The sequence below is a fragment of the Chanodichthys erythropterus genome, chromosome 23 (assembly GCF_024489055.1).
Source record: "Chanodichthys erythropterus isolate Z2021 chromosome 23, ASM2448905v1, whole genome shotgun sequence".
NCBI classification, from domain to species: domain Eukaryota; kingdom Metazoa; phylum Chordata; class Actinopteri; order Cypriniformes; family Xenocyprididae; genus Chanodichthys; species Chanodichthys erythropterus.
Window position 1 is genome coordinate 2,043,097 of NC_090243.1, and position 16,178 is coordinate 2,059,274.

The following is a 16,178-nucleotide window of genomic DNA, read 5'->3' on the forward strand; positions in this document are numbered from 1 at the left end:
GCAGGGGACGCCAAGTAGACTCCATCCATGCGCCTTCTTCTCCAGCAAGCTCACCCTGGCGGAAGTTAACTACTCCATCGGTGACAGGGAACTCCTAGCTGTAAAGCTTGCCTTGGAAGAGTGGAGGCATTGGCTGGAGGGAACCAAACATGCATTCCTGGGGCTAACCGACCACAAGAACCTGGAGTATCTTTGGTCGCAAAAAGATTAAACCCAAGACAAGCCCATTGGGCCATGTTCTTCTCCCGATTCAACTACACCATCTCCTATCGTCCAGGCTCAAAGAACATTAAAGCCGATGCTCTCTCCCGTCTCCATGCTCCAGAAGAAAAGACAGAAGAACCCGAGCCTATCATCCCGAGCTCACTCATTGTAAGCCCCATCACTTGGTCAGAGGAGACCATTCCCTCCTCCAATGCCTCCACAAACCCTCCGCCGGGCTGTCCACCCGGCTTGCTCTACATCACCCGGACACGACGCACTCAAACCATCCACTCCGCTCACACGTCACTAGGCACTGGTCACCCAGGGGTCAATGAAACCCTCTCGTTGCTGAAAGAACGCTTCTGGTGGCCAGGGATGGCATCTGATGTCAGAAGGTACGTGCAGGGCTGTCGGGAGTGCGCCATCTCCAAAAGTACTCGTCATCTGCCAGCTGGGAAACTCCTTCCTCTGCCCGTTCCCAACTGACCATGGTCACACCTAGGAGTGGACTTCATCACTGATCTCCCCGTTTCTCCAAATCTTGTCGTCTCATTCCATACGAGGATTACCCACTGCCATGGAAACCGCAGAAATGCTCTTCAACCACATATTACTGGTTCCAAGAGAGCGAGAGGGTCTGGGACTCAGCGCACCATCAGCTGCAACGAGCCCTGCGCAGACGCAGAATGACAGCTGACCTTCACCGTTCCAACACTCCTGTCTTCCAGCCCAGTCAGAAGGTTTGGCTGTCCACCCGGGACATCAGACTGCATCTGCCCTGCAGAAAGCTGAGTCCCAGGTTCATTGGCCCATTTCCCATCATCAAGCAGGTCAACCCAGTCACTTACCAACTCCAGCTGCCACAAGGGTACCATATTCACTCCACTTTCCACGTCTCATTCCTCAAACCTTACCACCCTTCTGCTCTCGCCAAACCCCCCCTTCCACTCATCCTGGAGGACGGCGCAGCATACGAGGAACTTTTTTACCTTCATAAATAGTTTTCTAAGTCCTTACGATGGTTAATTGACTTGTAGTGATGTGTTTGAGGCGTGCACTAACCCCTCTCTGGCACGTCTACACCAGAAAACAGCACTTGCAAGTTGAGCTGCGCTGACCCAACACAATCTCGCCTCATGTTCACGTTCATGCGAGAGTGATAAAATGCTTTATGGTAATTCAAAAACAATATATATATATATATATAATATTATGACTTTATAAGACAATTTCGACAATCTCCATCGAGATTCCTTGTACTGTATTTGCAAAACTACTGCGCTGGTGAGCGTTGTAGTCGTTGTAGTCTAGAGCTGCGCTTGGAGTATTTACGACAGTGTGATTCACTGAAGGAACCTGTAGGGGGAGCTTCGCAAATCTTACTGAGTTCTGCTTTAAATCATATCTTTGAATAAATTGTCATAATGCATAAAAAAGTTTGCACTTTTTTATTCATAAGTCTTATGGATGAAATAAAAATAGCGCAATGGTTTGTAGGCAGTATTAGCCAGTGCACTCGAATCCACACCATAGTAGACCATCCGGGGACTTTTTGCATGCTCTTTTCAACATGCCATGCTTTGGGACACTTATTCAAATTTAACATATATGTATACTAAATACATATGTATATTTAAATATACTATATATATATATATATATATATATATATATATATATATATATATAAATGTATAAATGTATACTAAATATATGTATACTAAATAGTATACTATTTAGGATGGATAGGATGCACATTGTGATGCAGGGTCGGTTTCGATTTGAGTGTTGTGACATTCTGTACGTTATGTGGCTCTCTGTGCAATTTCCTATGGAAATAACAGCTTATAAGTAAAATGAGGTCTGTGGTTAACTAAATTTACTTGAAGAGATTTTCACATTCTTTATAACAAAAAAAATACATACAGTCATAGCTAAAACATTACTTTTGAAGCAGCTATATTATTATAAAACCATACGTTTCTAAGTTTCTAAATATCCAATGGCAAAAGCTCGCTAATTTATCCGAAAAAGTTCTGTCACTATCCTACTGCTAAATATGCACAATTCAGGTAGGCTAAGTTTTATTTTATAACTTTGTGACCTGCATTTTAAACAACCAAACAAAAACATTAATGTTATCAGTGTACGTTTTAATAATAGAAATAAAGGAATAACCTCTTATTTGTTTGTGGTTTACACATATTTTGTGAGAATGTTTTATTAAAGTGTAACACATTGGCAGTGCTGTACCAAAAAGTGGCACTTCATACTGAGCTGTAATTTTTTAAACAAACGCATAAAAAAGCCATCTTTTACTTTCCTGCTATTCTTTTCCAAATTGGAAATGAAATGGTCAAAATGTACATGGAACAATCAACCATGTAATGCAATTAAAATAAAAATTTTAAAATTCAAATGAAATAATACTAATAATAATGACCTCAAAGAAACAAACACTGTGTTTGCAAAGACATTAGAAGATGAGATTTTGAAAATATTTTATTCAGATCTGAACATCTAAAAGTATAAGGGCCTATACAAAAATGATATATGATACTTTAAATATTGATACATGAAAAAAGGTAAATAAAAAAAGATAACCATGACATTGTCATATGTATGTCATATGAGATATTGTCATCTTGTATTCTGCAAATGGTAGTTTCTCACTTGATGACTCATACTGCACATCGTGATTGAGTTTCTAAATGAATGTGGTCGTGATCATCAATTGTTAGCCATACTTTTTCCACTTCTAGTATTTTAACTTTAAACATTTGTTTTACAGATACCGAGCTTCATTATGCCTGGTAGTTAACAGCTGACAAGATATCATAGGCTTTCTCATCTGATCAAGCGGTGGATTGCTCCTCCTTGGCGTTTCTACCACAGAACTGCAGCAGGGTTGCTTGGTAATTTCTAGCCAGAAAGAAGTACATGACAGGATCCAGCACGCCACTCATGCATGTTAAAGCTGAGGTGATTCGATTTCCCAAATGCAGCGTTTGTCTTTCGGATTCTGACCTCGACATGTCATCAAGCTGTATGATAAAGACAAATCGGTGGATATGATAGGGCACAAATGCAATCAAGAAGTTAAGCACTGTAAGTACGATCATTCTCATTGCCTTGCGCTGAGCAGGCATTCTTTCTTGAAAAGTCATTTGTTTGATTTTGAAAAAAATGAGAATGTAAGAAACACTCAGGGTGACCAGAGGTATCATGAATGCAACAGCAGTGGACACCACAGCGCCGGTGGGATTAGAGGACTTCTCTATGTACAGCTGTTTGCACACTGTGACATTCTGCCATTGAGTCACTTGTTTTTTGGAGAACAGGACTGGCATCATGGAAATGGTCACCATGACCCACAGGATCGCACAGACCACTTTGGCATACTTGGCCTTTCTCAGTTTCGGAGCTCTGTGTGGTAAGACGCAAGCCACCAGACGGTCTACGCTGATGCAGGTTATAAAGTACACACTGCAGTAGAGATTGACAAAGAACAGAAAACCCACCACACGACAAGCCCCTTCACCAAGAGGCCAGTGACCGTCTGACATGTGGTAGATCACTCGCATGGGGAGCACCAAGACGTAAGACATGTCCGCTATAGCCAGGTGCTTCAGAAACACTTTGGAAGGGGAGTTGTTGGTGTTGTGGTAGAACACCCAAAGTGCCAAGGCATTGCTCGGGACTGAGAGGATGAAGATGACAATGTAGAAGGCTGAGAACAGGATGTTCTCCATGTGAGAGCTGAGGTAAATCCCCTCCACAGATTGATTCGACATCTTGCAGGTCTAAACTTTGAGACTGATCTGCTGTTTGGAGAACAGCAATAGTCAGAAAAAGTATCAGACAGACAGGTTTTAGCAATATAATTTTCTCAAGAATTGCAGAAAGTGATGCAATGTGTGTAATTTGTTTTTAAAACATCTCTAAGAACATTTCATTGAAACATTTCATATTTCTTTTAAATGATCTATTTATATGATATATAACTTGTCTATGATAAAATGCATCATTATTATTTAAAACAGCATAAATAGCAAGAGAGAACAATATTTCAAGGCATTTTTAAGTATACATACATATTGGAAATAACACTAAACTTCAAGTCAAACCAATATTCACTAGGGTAAATGCTAAAATCAATACAAAAAATAAAAGTAAATTAATAAATAAATAAATGTCACCAATGATGTACTTACAAGAAGGTTTGGAGACTTCCCCAGCAGACAGCACATAATGATTAACGCCTCATTTGGCTGTTAACCAACGCAGCTGACTGTTGTCTGTGCTCATATCTGTTTCTTTGACTTCACGTTGGAGGCATCACACAAAAATGACACGCACAGACACGTGAACTCATCTGATGCAGCATCAGCCCTTCTACAAAATCCCCATTAACACACATCACCCTCTACTGGTCTCTTTACCTGCTGTATGTGATGATTACAACTTCATAACTTGCACTTCATAAAACAAACCTGGAATATATAGTTCAAATTTACAGTAAAGTTAAATTTATTTGTGTGTAAATACACTTAGACTATGGCTTATTAGGTTATAAAAGATTTTGTAAGAAAGCTGGTTATTTATGAAATACTGACCAAAAGTTTGGACAAGAGTATGTACGCTACTACTAAACATTTTAGTATAGCAGTAAAGTAATTGGAACTATAAATTAGCACAAGAGCCTTTCCACCGAATGGGTAACATTCCTGTCCCCAGGACATTGTATGTATAAATATGCATGAAAATTAACTCTAAAATACATTTTATTATTAAGCAAAATGTCCTGAACATGACTCTAATTGCAAATTTTAAATATATAATTTAAAACATTATTAAAAACTGCTTAGAACACTAAAAAATAGCATTTGTTACATGTCCCCGCTATCTAAACCTAAACTTTATCATGAAATATAATCATGAAAAGCTTTCAGAAATCTTTTTTTTTTTTTTGCATTGTTGTGTTAATCCATATACCATCTATGCTAAACAAAAAGAAATTTCATGAGAAATCCATAATATAATCATTTCAGTCGTGTCCAGGTTTTCATTCAGTCCTGTTACCCTCACACATTGCCCCTTCTAAAAAACTTGGAACATGCCACATAACACATTTTCAACAGGAAGTTGCATCATCTGGATCTTATGCAGGCCATGAGAAAACTAAAAGTAAGTACTCTCATTTTAATTTCTATATATTTGCTGAAATTGTAACTATGACCGAGAAGGTCAATCTCAACGTACTGTCCTCTTACCTAAATTGTTTCTTAGATGTTATTTGTATATTTAAAAAAATATTAACTTTAGGTCACTAGTATTTGCTTAGTGTCCACATGCTATTAGCATGTACGCCATGTGGCCATATGTCATGTATTTGATTATTGTTTGCTTAAAGGATTAGTTCACTTTCAAATTAAAATTTCCTGATAATTTACTCACCCCCATGTCATCCAAGATGTCCATGTCTTTCTTTCTTTAGTTGAAAATAAATCAAGGTTTTTGATGAAAACATTCCAGGATTTTTCTCCATATAGTGGACTTCAATTGAGACCAAACGGTTGAAGGTCAAAATTACAGTTTCAGTGCAGCTTCAAAGGGCTCTACATGATCCCAGACGAGAAATAAGGGTCTTATCTAGAGAAACCATCGCTCATTTTCTAAAAAGAAAATGAGTACGTTTATACGTTTTAACCATAAATGCTCATCTTGAACAGGCTTTGAATTAGTTTGAAATAATTTTTTTAACTAAATTGTCCTATACAATATGCAATACAACTAGTTCAAACTTTGACCTGTAGAGGGCAGTAATACACTTAGCAGCAACTACACTGCCGGAATTCTAATAGAGAAGAAGAAGAAGAGAGCTAGTTCAAGATTAGCATTTATGGTTAAAATGTATATATATATATATATATATATATATATATATTATATATATATATTATTATTTTTTTTTTTTTTTTTTTTTTTTTTTTATAAAATGAGCGATGGTTTCTCTAGATAAGACCCTTATTTCTCATCTGGGATCATGTAAAATGCTTTGAAGCTGCATTTAAACTGTAATTTTTACCTTCATCTGTTTGGGCTCAATTGAAAACCACTATATGGAGAAAAAAACGTTTGGGGCCACACCATCCCACTTGTTCATGTAAAATGTTTTACCAGCAATCCCATTAAGATCGGTCCAGACACCGATTTTGACCTTCAACCGTTTGGGCTCCATTGAAGTCCACTATATGGAGAATAATCCTGGAATGTTTTCATCAAAAACCTTAATTTCTTTTCGACTGAAGAAAGAAGGACATGGACATCTTGGACGACATGGGGGTGAGTAAATTATTAGGAAATTTTAATTTGAAAGTGAACTACTCGTTTAAAACCTCAATCCTGTTACTTTCAGTCCTGTTACTCATATGAAAAAATAACAGGAGTGAGTTAAGAGTAACAGGAGTGAGTAGAGTCCTCTGTTTTGTTGATTTAATAATGTGAACATTAGTTGATGTAATACTCTTCACCTGTATCATACGTTTTACAATTGAAATTACTTAAATTGTAGACTTTTAGGATTAATGTTTACAGTGTGAATGTCATACTTGCAGGGAGCCAGTCCACCACGAAGTGACTTAATCTTTTTGTCTTTGTGTTTCATATCTTTTGTAGAAGATGGAGAGAAACCATACTATGCAGTTGCCAGAAACACCCATTCATGGCATGCTGCAAGAGAAGGAGTGAAACGCACCCACAACCCTTTCTTTTCCCCCCTTTTTGTCTTTCCTTCACTGTGAACTACTACTAGCACATAGCACATCCCTTCAACATAGAAATCTCACTCACACATATGCACACACGGCCATGTACACTCTCTTTCTCGCACACATGCACACACACATATGGACATTCCTGTTACCTAGTGTTCAGTCCTGTTACAAAGTGCTCATTCCTGTTACTAAATGTATATATTTTTCTAAAAAATAAAGTTAAACCACTGTTTTTATCAGTTTTGTTTGGTCCATCATTTCTACAATTGTTAAATAAATTAAATTATTAAAAAATGATATACTTGAGGATTCTGTCTTCTTTTAAATAAAAAAAAATGTTTTGCGGTTTTTATTAAAATACACCTTGCCTTAATATAAAGTGATTTTTTTGTCACAAATATCAATTATTTAAATAAATACCCAACCATTTCTTTAAAATAAATACTTTCTTGAAGTGAATACAAAGGAATTAATTGACATGCTTCTAAACATGCTTTTTAAGCGGTACATGAGTTTTGGTAACAGGACTGAGAAAACATGCATCCATATTCTGCTTTGAAACCTTGTAAAAAATTAAATAAAGTTGCCTGAGATTGACCAATACAAATTTTGAATAGTTACATATCTGTAGTATTAGATTGAGTGTTGAAAAATATAAAAAATAAAGTTTAATTTTAAAGTTTCAACAAGCAAATGTTACCCATTCGGTGGAGCGGCCCCCAAATGGAAGAAGGGATTTTTAACAATATTAAAGTCCCCCTGTAGTCAATAATTTTATCCCTTAAAACTCACCAAAATGACACATTTAAATTTTCCTGTGAAAAAAAAAATTGTTCATGTCTAGCTAGAATATAACTCTACACCCTTGCCTCATTTATTATACGCGGGTCTATGAATATGTTAATTAGCCATGCCTCCACTCACACACAAGCTCAAGAGATTTGTCAACTTTTACTCTACTTAGTGAGGTAAACGCTGCACAATGGTATCGCTTTTTACAATGCCAGACACGTAACAGTAATTAATATGATAAGCCGTTTGCTTCACCACATTATTAAACAGCTAATATAATAATGTGTTGCTAATGTTACACGAACCACCGTTCGTGGGTCAGACAGCTGACTTCTAACAATCAGTATCCTTACAAAGGCTCCATCAGTGGAGAAAGGCATATAGTTCATTATAACATCGTAATATACATCATACATCCGCTATACTACCCCATTTTTTTTTATATCAACAGAAAAATATTCTCTGAGTCTTGAGACTCTCCTGCTTCTGAGTGGTCATTAATGATATGCAAAAGCCCGCCGGCACGTTGACATGATTGGTTACAAGGTAGTTCGTGACGTCAGAAACACCAGCGATTTTTACGGTTTTGCAAACTGATAGTGTGCGGGATTTTCTTTGGTTTTTTTTTTTTCGTTTTTGACTAAACCAGTCTTTTTTTCCTATGCACCTATCTATGACCTACAGGTGTGTGACGTTAATTGATCATTAATAGAAAATACTCAGCAATGATAGACTTATAAATTTGCTCATGGTTTGTCTTAAAGCATATTAAAAACACCACATGGACATATAAACAACATTAAAAACTTTATTTTCACCACAGGGGGAATTTAAAACAAATCAAATCAAAACTTAAAACTTTATATTTTAGATTCTTCAAGTAAATACCTTAGCTCTACACAAATTACATAAATTCAGTAAAGTGTCTTAAATGTTTTGACCGGTACAGTTCACAACACAAGTACTTTACAAGAATGTCATTATAATGCTGTTGCTATATCAAAGTGTAAAGGTGTAAAAGACAATATATGTGATAAAAAACACAAGTCACCTGAAATATCTGCCAAAATGTTTAATAGAAGGACTTGCAGTGTTGAAGTGGAGAAACCATAGCCGAGAGGCCATGTAAACGACAAGCATGCAGAACTTTGTTTTAATACCTACACTTTTACACAGATTGCTTCTGCAATTAAAGCTATACAAAACCAAAGAAAACATATTTATTTACAAAATCTGTGCAAGCATGATTTTCTTCTATTACATTCTCTCTCTCTACAATTTTGTATAGGCATGCATAGAAATAAACTTTGGTACAATATGTTAACAAAACTAAAGACAATCTCTGAAATAGAGATGTTACAGTATATACATGTGAAGTAGAGAGCGATTTTATCAATCACTACAATTTTTAGTTTACATTTAGATATCAGTACTCATTAATTTAAGAGCCATAGACTGCATGGCCTAAATCAAGAATTTTTTGACATAGGTAGGTTAAGCCAGATATAACCTATCCTAAATGTACATAGTGTCTAACACAGTATATATAGTCATTTGTAAGGAAGTGAATTACAAACTTTGGCAAACAGGCACAACTACTGAATAGACAGACAACTGTTCATTGCAAAACTGTTGTCAATTTATAACAATAAATCTTAAAGACAGTGGCAGTGCATGTAAGAAAGAAAAAAAAAAAAAAAAAAAAAAAAAAAACAGACAATGTTTGACAATTTGTGTAAATGGTTAGTATACTTACAGTACTTTTTCACTTGTGGCTACAACCAATGTCTGTCAGTTTATTAAAAAATGCATATGCAATCATCTACAATCATTTAGCCAAAACATTGTTTACATACTTTTTACTTTGTTAACTTTAATACTTATTAGCCTCTCTTCAACTTGTATGAAAAATAAATATTCTTTTCAAATGAAGTGCTCTGTAAAATCTTTGATCAAGAGCCTGCTCTCTGCAATGAAACTTTTTACTTTTTAAAATAAAACAGTTTATCTTTTTATACGTCTATGATTTGCAGAGATTCAAGTTTAAAACACTGAATGATGGAGGCTGGCCATTCAACTGAACAGAGAAAATAATAACATGCAATAGCCAAAGTCATACCAAAACAAATTTCACTCTGATGTAACAATATTATCTGTTCAAACAAATAAAATCACAAAAACAACTTAAAAAGTGAATCGAAGTAAATCAGGAGTGACTCCACCTCATTAAGAGATAAACAAATGGTTGCAAAGCAGCAAAGCAATTTACGCAGCATCCTTAGCGACAGTTACTGTTGGGATAGCTGATTTACCGGCACTCCCATTGTGCGGTCGACTGTAGCTGGTGAAGCTGGGTGTGTGAATGGTACGGATACTCTTCGCACTCTGACTCAACATAGTCGGGGACAAAGGGGAGTGGGAACAGGAAGAGGAAGAAGAGGTGGAAGGTCGACCATTTTGTGTCTGCATGGGAATAGAGAGGCCTTTAGTGCTGTGAGTGGGAGGGGCAAATTTCAAAGAACCATTAGAAAGGGAGGGGATATGAGATGAGGGGGTGGAATTGGATCGAGGAGGAGGGATAGAAGATTTGCTAGTGGGAAGGGAGGAAGATAAAGGAGAAGAATTAACAATATTAGTAGAATCTGACTGGGACAAGCCTTTTCCCGTACTAGAGGAAAAAGCAGGAATTTTAGAAGCAGGCACAGTAGGAGAAGTGGATTTGGGATCTCCTCCAGATCTTTTAGCACTTCCATTAGCCTGCGAACAAAGATGCCAAAACACACTGATTGTCAAAAAAAGGATCTTGATTAGGATACGTAAAATTTCTAAGCATGTTTAAAATCATACTACTGGGATCTACAGTTAATCATGACAGATTATCAAAGACACAGAAGCTACATTTATAAATGAAAGTACTAAAGCCATACACACCACACTATCTGTCTACAGGGTGAGAATACAAAAAATATCACTTAAAATAGACTGTAAAATGGAAAGGAGAGGGAAGATGATAGATGGTAGGATTGTGAGTTTTAGAGTGAGTAATGCGCAGTGTAAGTGCGACCAACCAGTACTCAAGACCATAGGAGGCTCCAGGAGAAATAGAGGAGGTACAATTGGAAAGGTATCCATAGGATAATGGGGACAAAGTGGATCTGTGGACCCTGGGCAGTGGGGCCAGGGTTTGGGGATTCCTCAGACAGGTAAACAGGTAAAGGGTCCAAAAATGGGTTAAGTAGAGAAGCATCCTGACTTGCAAGGTAATTGTCACAGGCATTGGAGTGTGTAGGGGTTAGATGTCAGTGGTTTTTAGTTAAAGAATCCCTAGTCTAAGCATCCAACAGTGTTAGATAAGCAATGGCTGTAGTGTTTTCTACAGCACCAAAGCCACAAGCAAAGCAAACATGCAGAAGCATTTGATGATATTATGAGGTAACAGTCAGTTGCCTTCGGTCACAGCCATTCAAAAAATGTAGCAGAAGAAAACGTCAACAGTTCAAAGACAGCTTTCGGCACTGGGCCTTTCACCAAAGAACAGTTTGCTTGGTCTCATCAGGTTCTTTGTTAGTTTCTTTCCCTCTCAATGTATGCCCTGCAAAACTAACTTTCCTCTCGAGTCTATGCCTAGGTGTGTCTATCTTTCTAACTGGACAAGTGGTCCTATGATAAGACTACCTGGCGGAACTGCCTCTGAGAGTCCTGTAGCTTTTGCGGTTTTGTTGCCCTCTCTTTGTCAGAGGTGCCCGGTTGCTGCCGCGCCTTGGCAGAAACAGGCACCGGCATCCGACTAGTAGGTGAGACCACGCTGGCATTCTGCAAAAAAATAAGATTTAAACCAAACAGAAAAGAAAAGGTATAAAAAGAAAGAAACAAAAAATGAGAGCCATATTTCAGGGGGGTTTAAACTAAATCACAGCAAGACAAAGCTTGCACAACACATCTGTAGACACTGTAGAGAATGTATACCAGAAAAGAAGGAGGCATGCAAACCAGCCCAGAATACCAATACCAAGTTTCTTTGAAGACTGCCTTAGAACCCACAAAAAAGAACCAGAAACAATGTGAGACTGTGGTTCTAAGACTGTGAAAGTTTTTGGCTACCTTAACCCAAGATTAGAGCACCAGTAAACACACAAATGTCTATCCATGAAACGCCACGCCAGAAATAAACACACCATATTTATAAAAATATGTGAAGGTGTTAAAAAGTTCAGATCCCAGAGTTGGTAGCCTCCACCACAGGAGAGGCTAAGGATCTGTAGAAGTCACTGGATAGGGTGGAACTGTTGTGAGCAAGAGGAGAGGGAAAGATCCATAGTCTTTCTTAAGGTAGTAGGAGCTAGAGAGAGACCTGTTGAGTTGGAACTGGTGTGACTGAGACCCCTGTAGTTGGTATGATGGCAGGTCGAGGAAGGAGCTGTGGTTTGGTCTTTTTTCGGAGACCAGGAACTTTACTGGCAGAAGTCGACCTAGGAACAAAGGTTTTGGGAGAAAGTCCTTTCTCTGAGTGCCCTGAACTCTCTCCAACTTTGTTGTCCTGAGTTTCAGGGTTCACCAAGCTTTCTGGGTCTTCCGAAGACTTCGGCCCCATTTCGCAAATTGTGCTTTCAAGCTGCTTTATTGTTTGCTCTAGACTGTCAAGGGTTTTGTAGGTACTCTTACGAATCTCGTCAGTTCGTCCATTAGGTTCCTGTTTATTTGATTTTGAGGACTCTGTTTTGGAGCAAGCAATTTCAAACCTCTTGGTCTCTTTGTGTTGTCTGACTGTTCCGTCTGATTCTTCCTCATCCTCATAGACAACAACCTGCAAAGTCTTTTTGCCCGTTTTACTTCCAGCGCGAATGGCTTGTGTTAATGCTGCAAACTGTTTCTTGGGGAACTTAAACTTGAACTTCTTCTTTCCATCTTGCTTTGCATCACTCTCTACATCTACTAATGCCCCTCCCTCAGATAAAGATGAGGATGATAAAGAGTTAATGACTTTACCATCTGTGACATCTGCAGAAGAATTTGAACCAGTAACATTTCCAGAATCTCTACCATCTCCATTCTGTTTGACCTGCACTCCTCTAGTCCATTCTTCTTCCTCGGTTTCCTCACTCTCCTCATCTATTCTTTCTTCTGCAAGCATCCGCTCTAGCTCTTCCTCACATTCAAAGACGGTAGAGAGACGTTTGTAAGCTGAGCGGATGTCCATTGGCTCATCAAAGATGATGATAACTGGCTTTTTGTGAGCACCAGGGGGGCCATTGGTATTGGCATCCACTCGTGATGCTGAGCCACTGTCGGAAGCACTCGGTCGTTTGTTGCCAACAGTTACCGTCTGCACACTACCTTTCTTAGCATTGACAAGCTGATGGTACTCTCCAGTGGAGAGGGCTTGTACCTTGGTATTAGTGATCATGAAGGCAAAGTTATCAGGAGGAGGTGGAGGTGGCTCTTCTCCTGGCAGATCAGGACTGAGAAAGGCCTCATCATTTTCCTCAATTTCCTCAAATTTCCTTTCCTTCGCCTTGGATGAACCAAACAGAAGCTTCTGATTTGCTAAATCTGGCCCAACATGAATTGCTTTAGAAACACTGTGTTCAGTGTCTCCAAAGGAGACTGGTGAGCAAATTGATGTTGGAGACTCTACCCTCTCCTCTATGCTAACCTGCACTTGAGCAGCTTTGACCACATGAACTTTCCCTTGGGTTGGGCTACCTGGAAGTTCTTCCAATGGAGAGGGTGGATTTGACTTCAAAGAGGCTGAACGAGACAGCTGATTTTGATGCAGAGAGCTAGAAGAGCTGGCTGGGCCGCTACTTTTGAGGGCACCAAATTTGTTAGTGGATACCTGCAGCTGGCTTTGGGATTGGTCAGAAGCATTGACATGTGACACCTGTGATGGGGGAGACTGTGATGCATCTCTACGTTCTGTTGATTCCTCTGACGCTGATGAAGTCCCCTTGGAGATCTGAGCTGTGACATAGTAGATGACCTTAAAAGGTCAAAGGTCAGAAAAAAAAAATTCCATTAGTTAAGTTTGTTATGAATCCTATCTGGAATTAATTATGTACTCTACAATTGGTTTGGCCATTACCAGGTCTTTATGAGGTTTTACAGAACACTATTGCAGGGACACACACTTTGGAGTAACCTGATAGGGGAGCTAATAACTATATTGCTGATAGGGGGTCTCAATTATTTAATGACTGGTTGTCACTAAGACTTTTTTTCAGAGCTCATACTATCATAACATCTTATAAATTTCTTAATAAGCCTATGATAATTATGTCATTATGATAAGAAACATTGCCGCTCACCCCAGGACTCTGACGAATTGTATTGTTGCCATTCTCGTCTGTGTCAGGATTCTTGTCGTCTTGGTTTTCTGTATTCTGTGATTTGTGGGGAACAACATCATCTCACAAAGAACAAATCTCAGTCTACAAACTACTCTAAGACCACTGAAGACCTTTAGGCTGCTTTTGACGTAACATATTCTTGGATCATACATTCTACCATATCAAAATGTTTATTTTAAGAATAGTCATAAAATCAAATCAACCAAATTTCTAACCATAATGATGCCAATAATATGTTATAGCTGGAAATACAGACCATTTCTCTTCTCTCTATTAATGTTAGACATATACATATAAAATATGTAATTAATTTGATTCATAATTTAATAACAGATCATAATTTGGAGCTATACCTAAGGCATCTGCAAACTATTCTGAATAAACAGCCCAAAATTACATGTAAAATTTACGAAACAATGAAAACTTAAGAGTTGCAATGCATGTACCAACACTGTTTCCAACTTTTTCCAAAACTTTATTTGGCTAAATACACTTTTCAGATCAAAAGGTTGTTTTTCTGTAATATTTCACCAGTAGTGAGAAAATAATGTGAAAATGTTGAGTGAAGAGGTGCAACTAAGGTGAAGAGAGAAAAGGCGAGACTGAAAATCCATCAAATAAGTAAGGAGGCTTATATAGTAGCAGGCATGCAGCAAAGTGAGAAGATCAAAGAACAAATTCTGAACTCCAGACTGCTAGCTGAAAGTATCCTCTAAAATCCTCATGACTAAACCAAGTCTAAGCTACATTCTACTGATGCATATGGTTTGGACCCTTTCTAAAGAGAAAATTAGATGGCCACATTAAAGTAGGTCCTGCTAATTTCCCATAAATCTGCTAAATGACACTTTAGCTAGGAAAATTTGTTAATGCTACACCTGGTTAGATAACTCAAGCTGTAAGTGTACAATGTAAATAATAAATGTTTGAAAATCATGTAACTTTAGGTAATAAAGCTTTTGGAAATTGATTTGTATCCAACTGAGATCACGTACTTTTCATTACAATGAATGTAAAAAAAGAAAACACACACACAACACCCTTTTGACAGCAGAGTGTCGAAAATCTAGTTTATTGATTGGATGACTCAGAGCACACAAAGCCAATCATATCGGTTTCCCCCTTTGGCTCAAACTACATCACTACAATCAGCACAGGTCATGAGTTCAGTAGAAATAAAAGGAAAGAAACAGAATTTAAACTCAAAGAACAGTGAGAACATTTTTGGTGGCAGATACCCATCCCAAGAGTGTACAGAGGAAGTTAGCAAAGGGTAAGAAAGCCAAACAAGCATTGTAAAGGACAGCCATCAGGGACAAGCGGCTGGTACAGGCAGGCAGTTGGAGGGTCTACTAAAGGACATCATATCCTTTACCTTCTTATCTTTAAGGGGCAGTAAGACCCCAGGTCTTAGCTCTCTGATCTGTGGCTCTACCAAACCCTTGAGCCCTACCTCCTTAACAGAGCACTTCTGGAAAACCTGAGAAGAAGAATTTGTGAGGAAGGGGATTAAAGATAAGAATCTGCCCATCATTAAATTGGGCAAACCTGCTCAAGATTACTGTATAATGTAACAGAAATGATCTACAGTGAGTTTTATCAAATTATTATCTGCCTTTTGATATTTTGCCATCTAGAGATGATATATATTTATTTGAGCGATGCTTAAATAATAAAATATTTTTAATTAGACAATTGAAATATATATTTTTAAATTTTTTTTATCAAATATAATTACATTTGTTTTACATATATTCTTATTACATTACCATGCATGTTCTATTCTATTTAAAAATGTATGTCTACTAATTTAAAAGATAAAAAGGAAATAATTCGATCTTTGATGGTAAAACTGCAAACAATGGTGTATAAGAGTATTTTTGAATATTTTTTTAGAATTTACAAATGTTTATCTACAGAATTGTGGGGAACAGAAACTAATCCAGTGCAGGGAAATGAAACTGCCACCGAATAAGCCACAGGGCACACACCAAAGCATCTTAACACCCACACCAAGCAACTTCACACCCAAGACATTTTAAAATCAAAACACTTATAA

The 16,178-nt window shown here is 37.8% G+C and overlaps 2 protein-coding genes across 12 annotated transcripts in view; both read right to left on the reverse strand.

The window, feature by feature from the left end:
* Positions 1 to 2,532: 2,532 nt before the first annotated feature.
* Positions 2,533 to 4,465, reverse strand: LOC137014290 (uracil nucleotide/cysteinyl leukotriene receptor-like). Of its 2 annotated transcripts, none has more exons than XM_067378540.1 (2): positions 4,419 to 4,465; positions 2,533 to 4,025 (listed from the first exon to the last, which is right to left on the reverse strand). In XM_067378540.1, exon 2 carries the CDS (start codon positions 3,996 to 3,998, stop codon positions 3,060 to 3,062), a length of 939 nt encoding a protein of 312 aa, XP_067234641.1. In that variant the 5' UTR covers positions 3,999 to 4,025; positions 4,419 to 4,465; the 3' UTR covers positions 2,533 to 3,059. The 2 variants fall into 2 exon arrangements, with proteins under 2 accessions (XP_067234641.1, XP_067234640.1); XM_067378539.1 differs by having other exon boundaries at positions 2,533 to 4,028; positions 4,419 to 4,464.
* Positions 4,466 to 8,593: 4,128 nt separating this feature from the next.
* si:ch211-285f17.1 (sickle tail protein homolog) overlaps positions 8,594 to 16,178 on the reverse strand; it is a 176,234-nt gene continuing 168,649 nt past the window's right edge. For 8 of the 10 annotated variants that reach the window (XM_067378546.1, XM_067378545.1, XM_067378543.1 and 5 more), the window contains 5 exons: positions 15,495 to 15,599; positions 14,078 to 14,152; positions 12,124 to 13,752; positions 11,448 to 11,585; positions 8,594 to 10,529 (listed from right to left, as the gene is read on the reverse strand). In XM_067378546.1, coding sequence (XP_067234647.1) covers positions 10,038 to 10,529; positions 11,448 to 11,585; positions 12,124 to 13,752; positions 14,078 to 14,152; positions 15,495 to 15,599 — 2,439 coding nt within the window. In that variant the 3' untranslated portion in view covers positions 8,594 to 10,037. The remainder of the gene's footprint in view (positions 10,530 to 11,447; positions 11,586 to 12,123; positions 13,753 to 14,077; positions 14,153 to 15,494; positions 15,600 to 16,178) is intronic. The other 2 variants (XM_067378553.1, XM_067378544.1) reach the window with 2 other exon arrangements.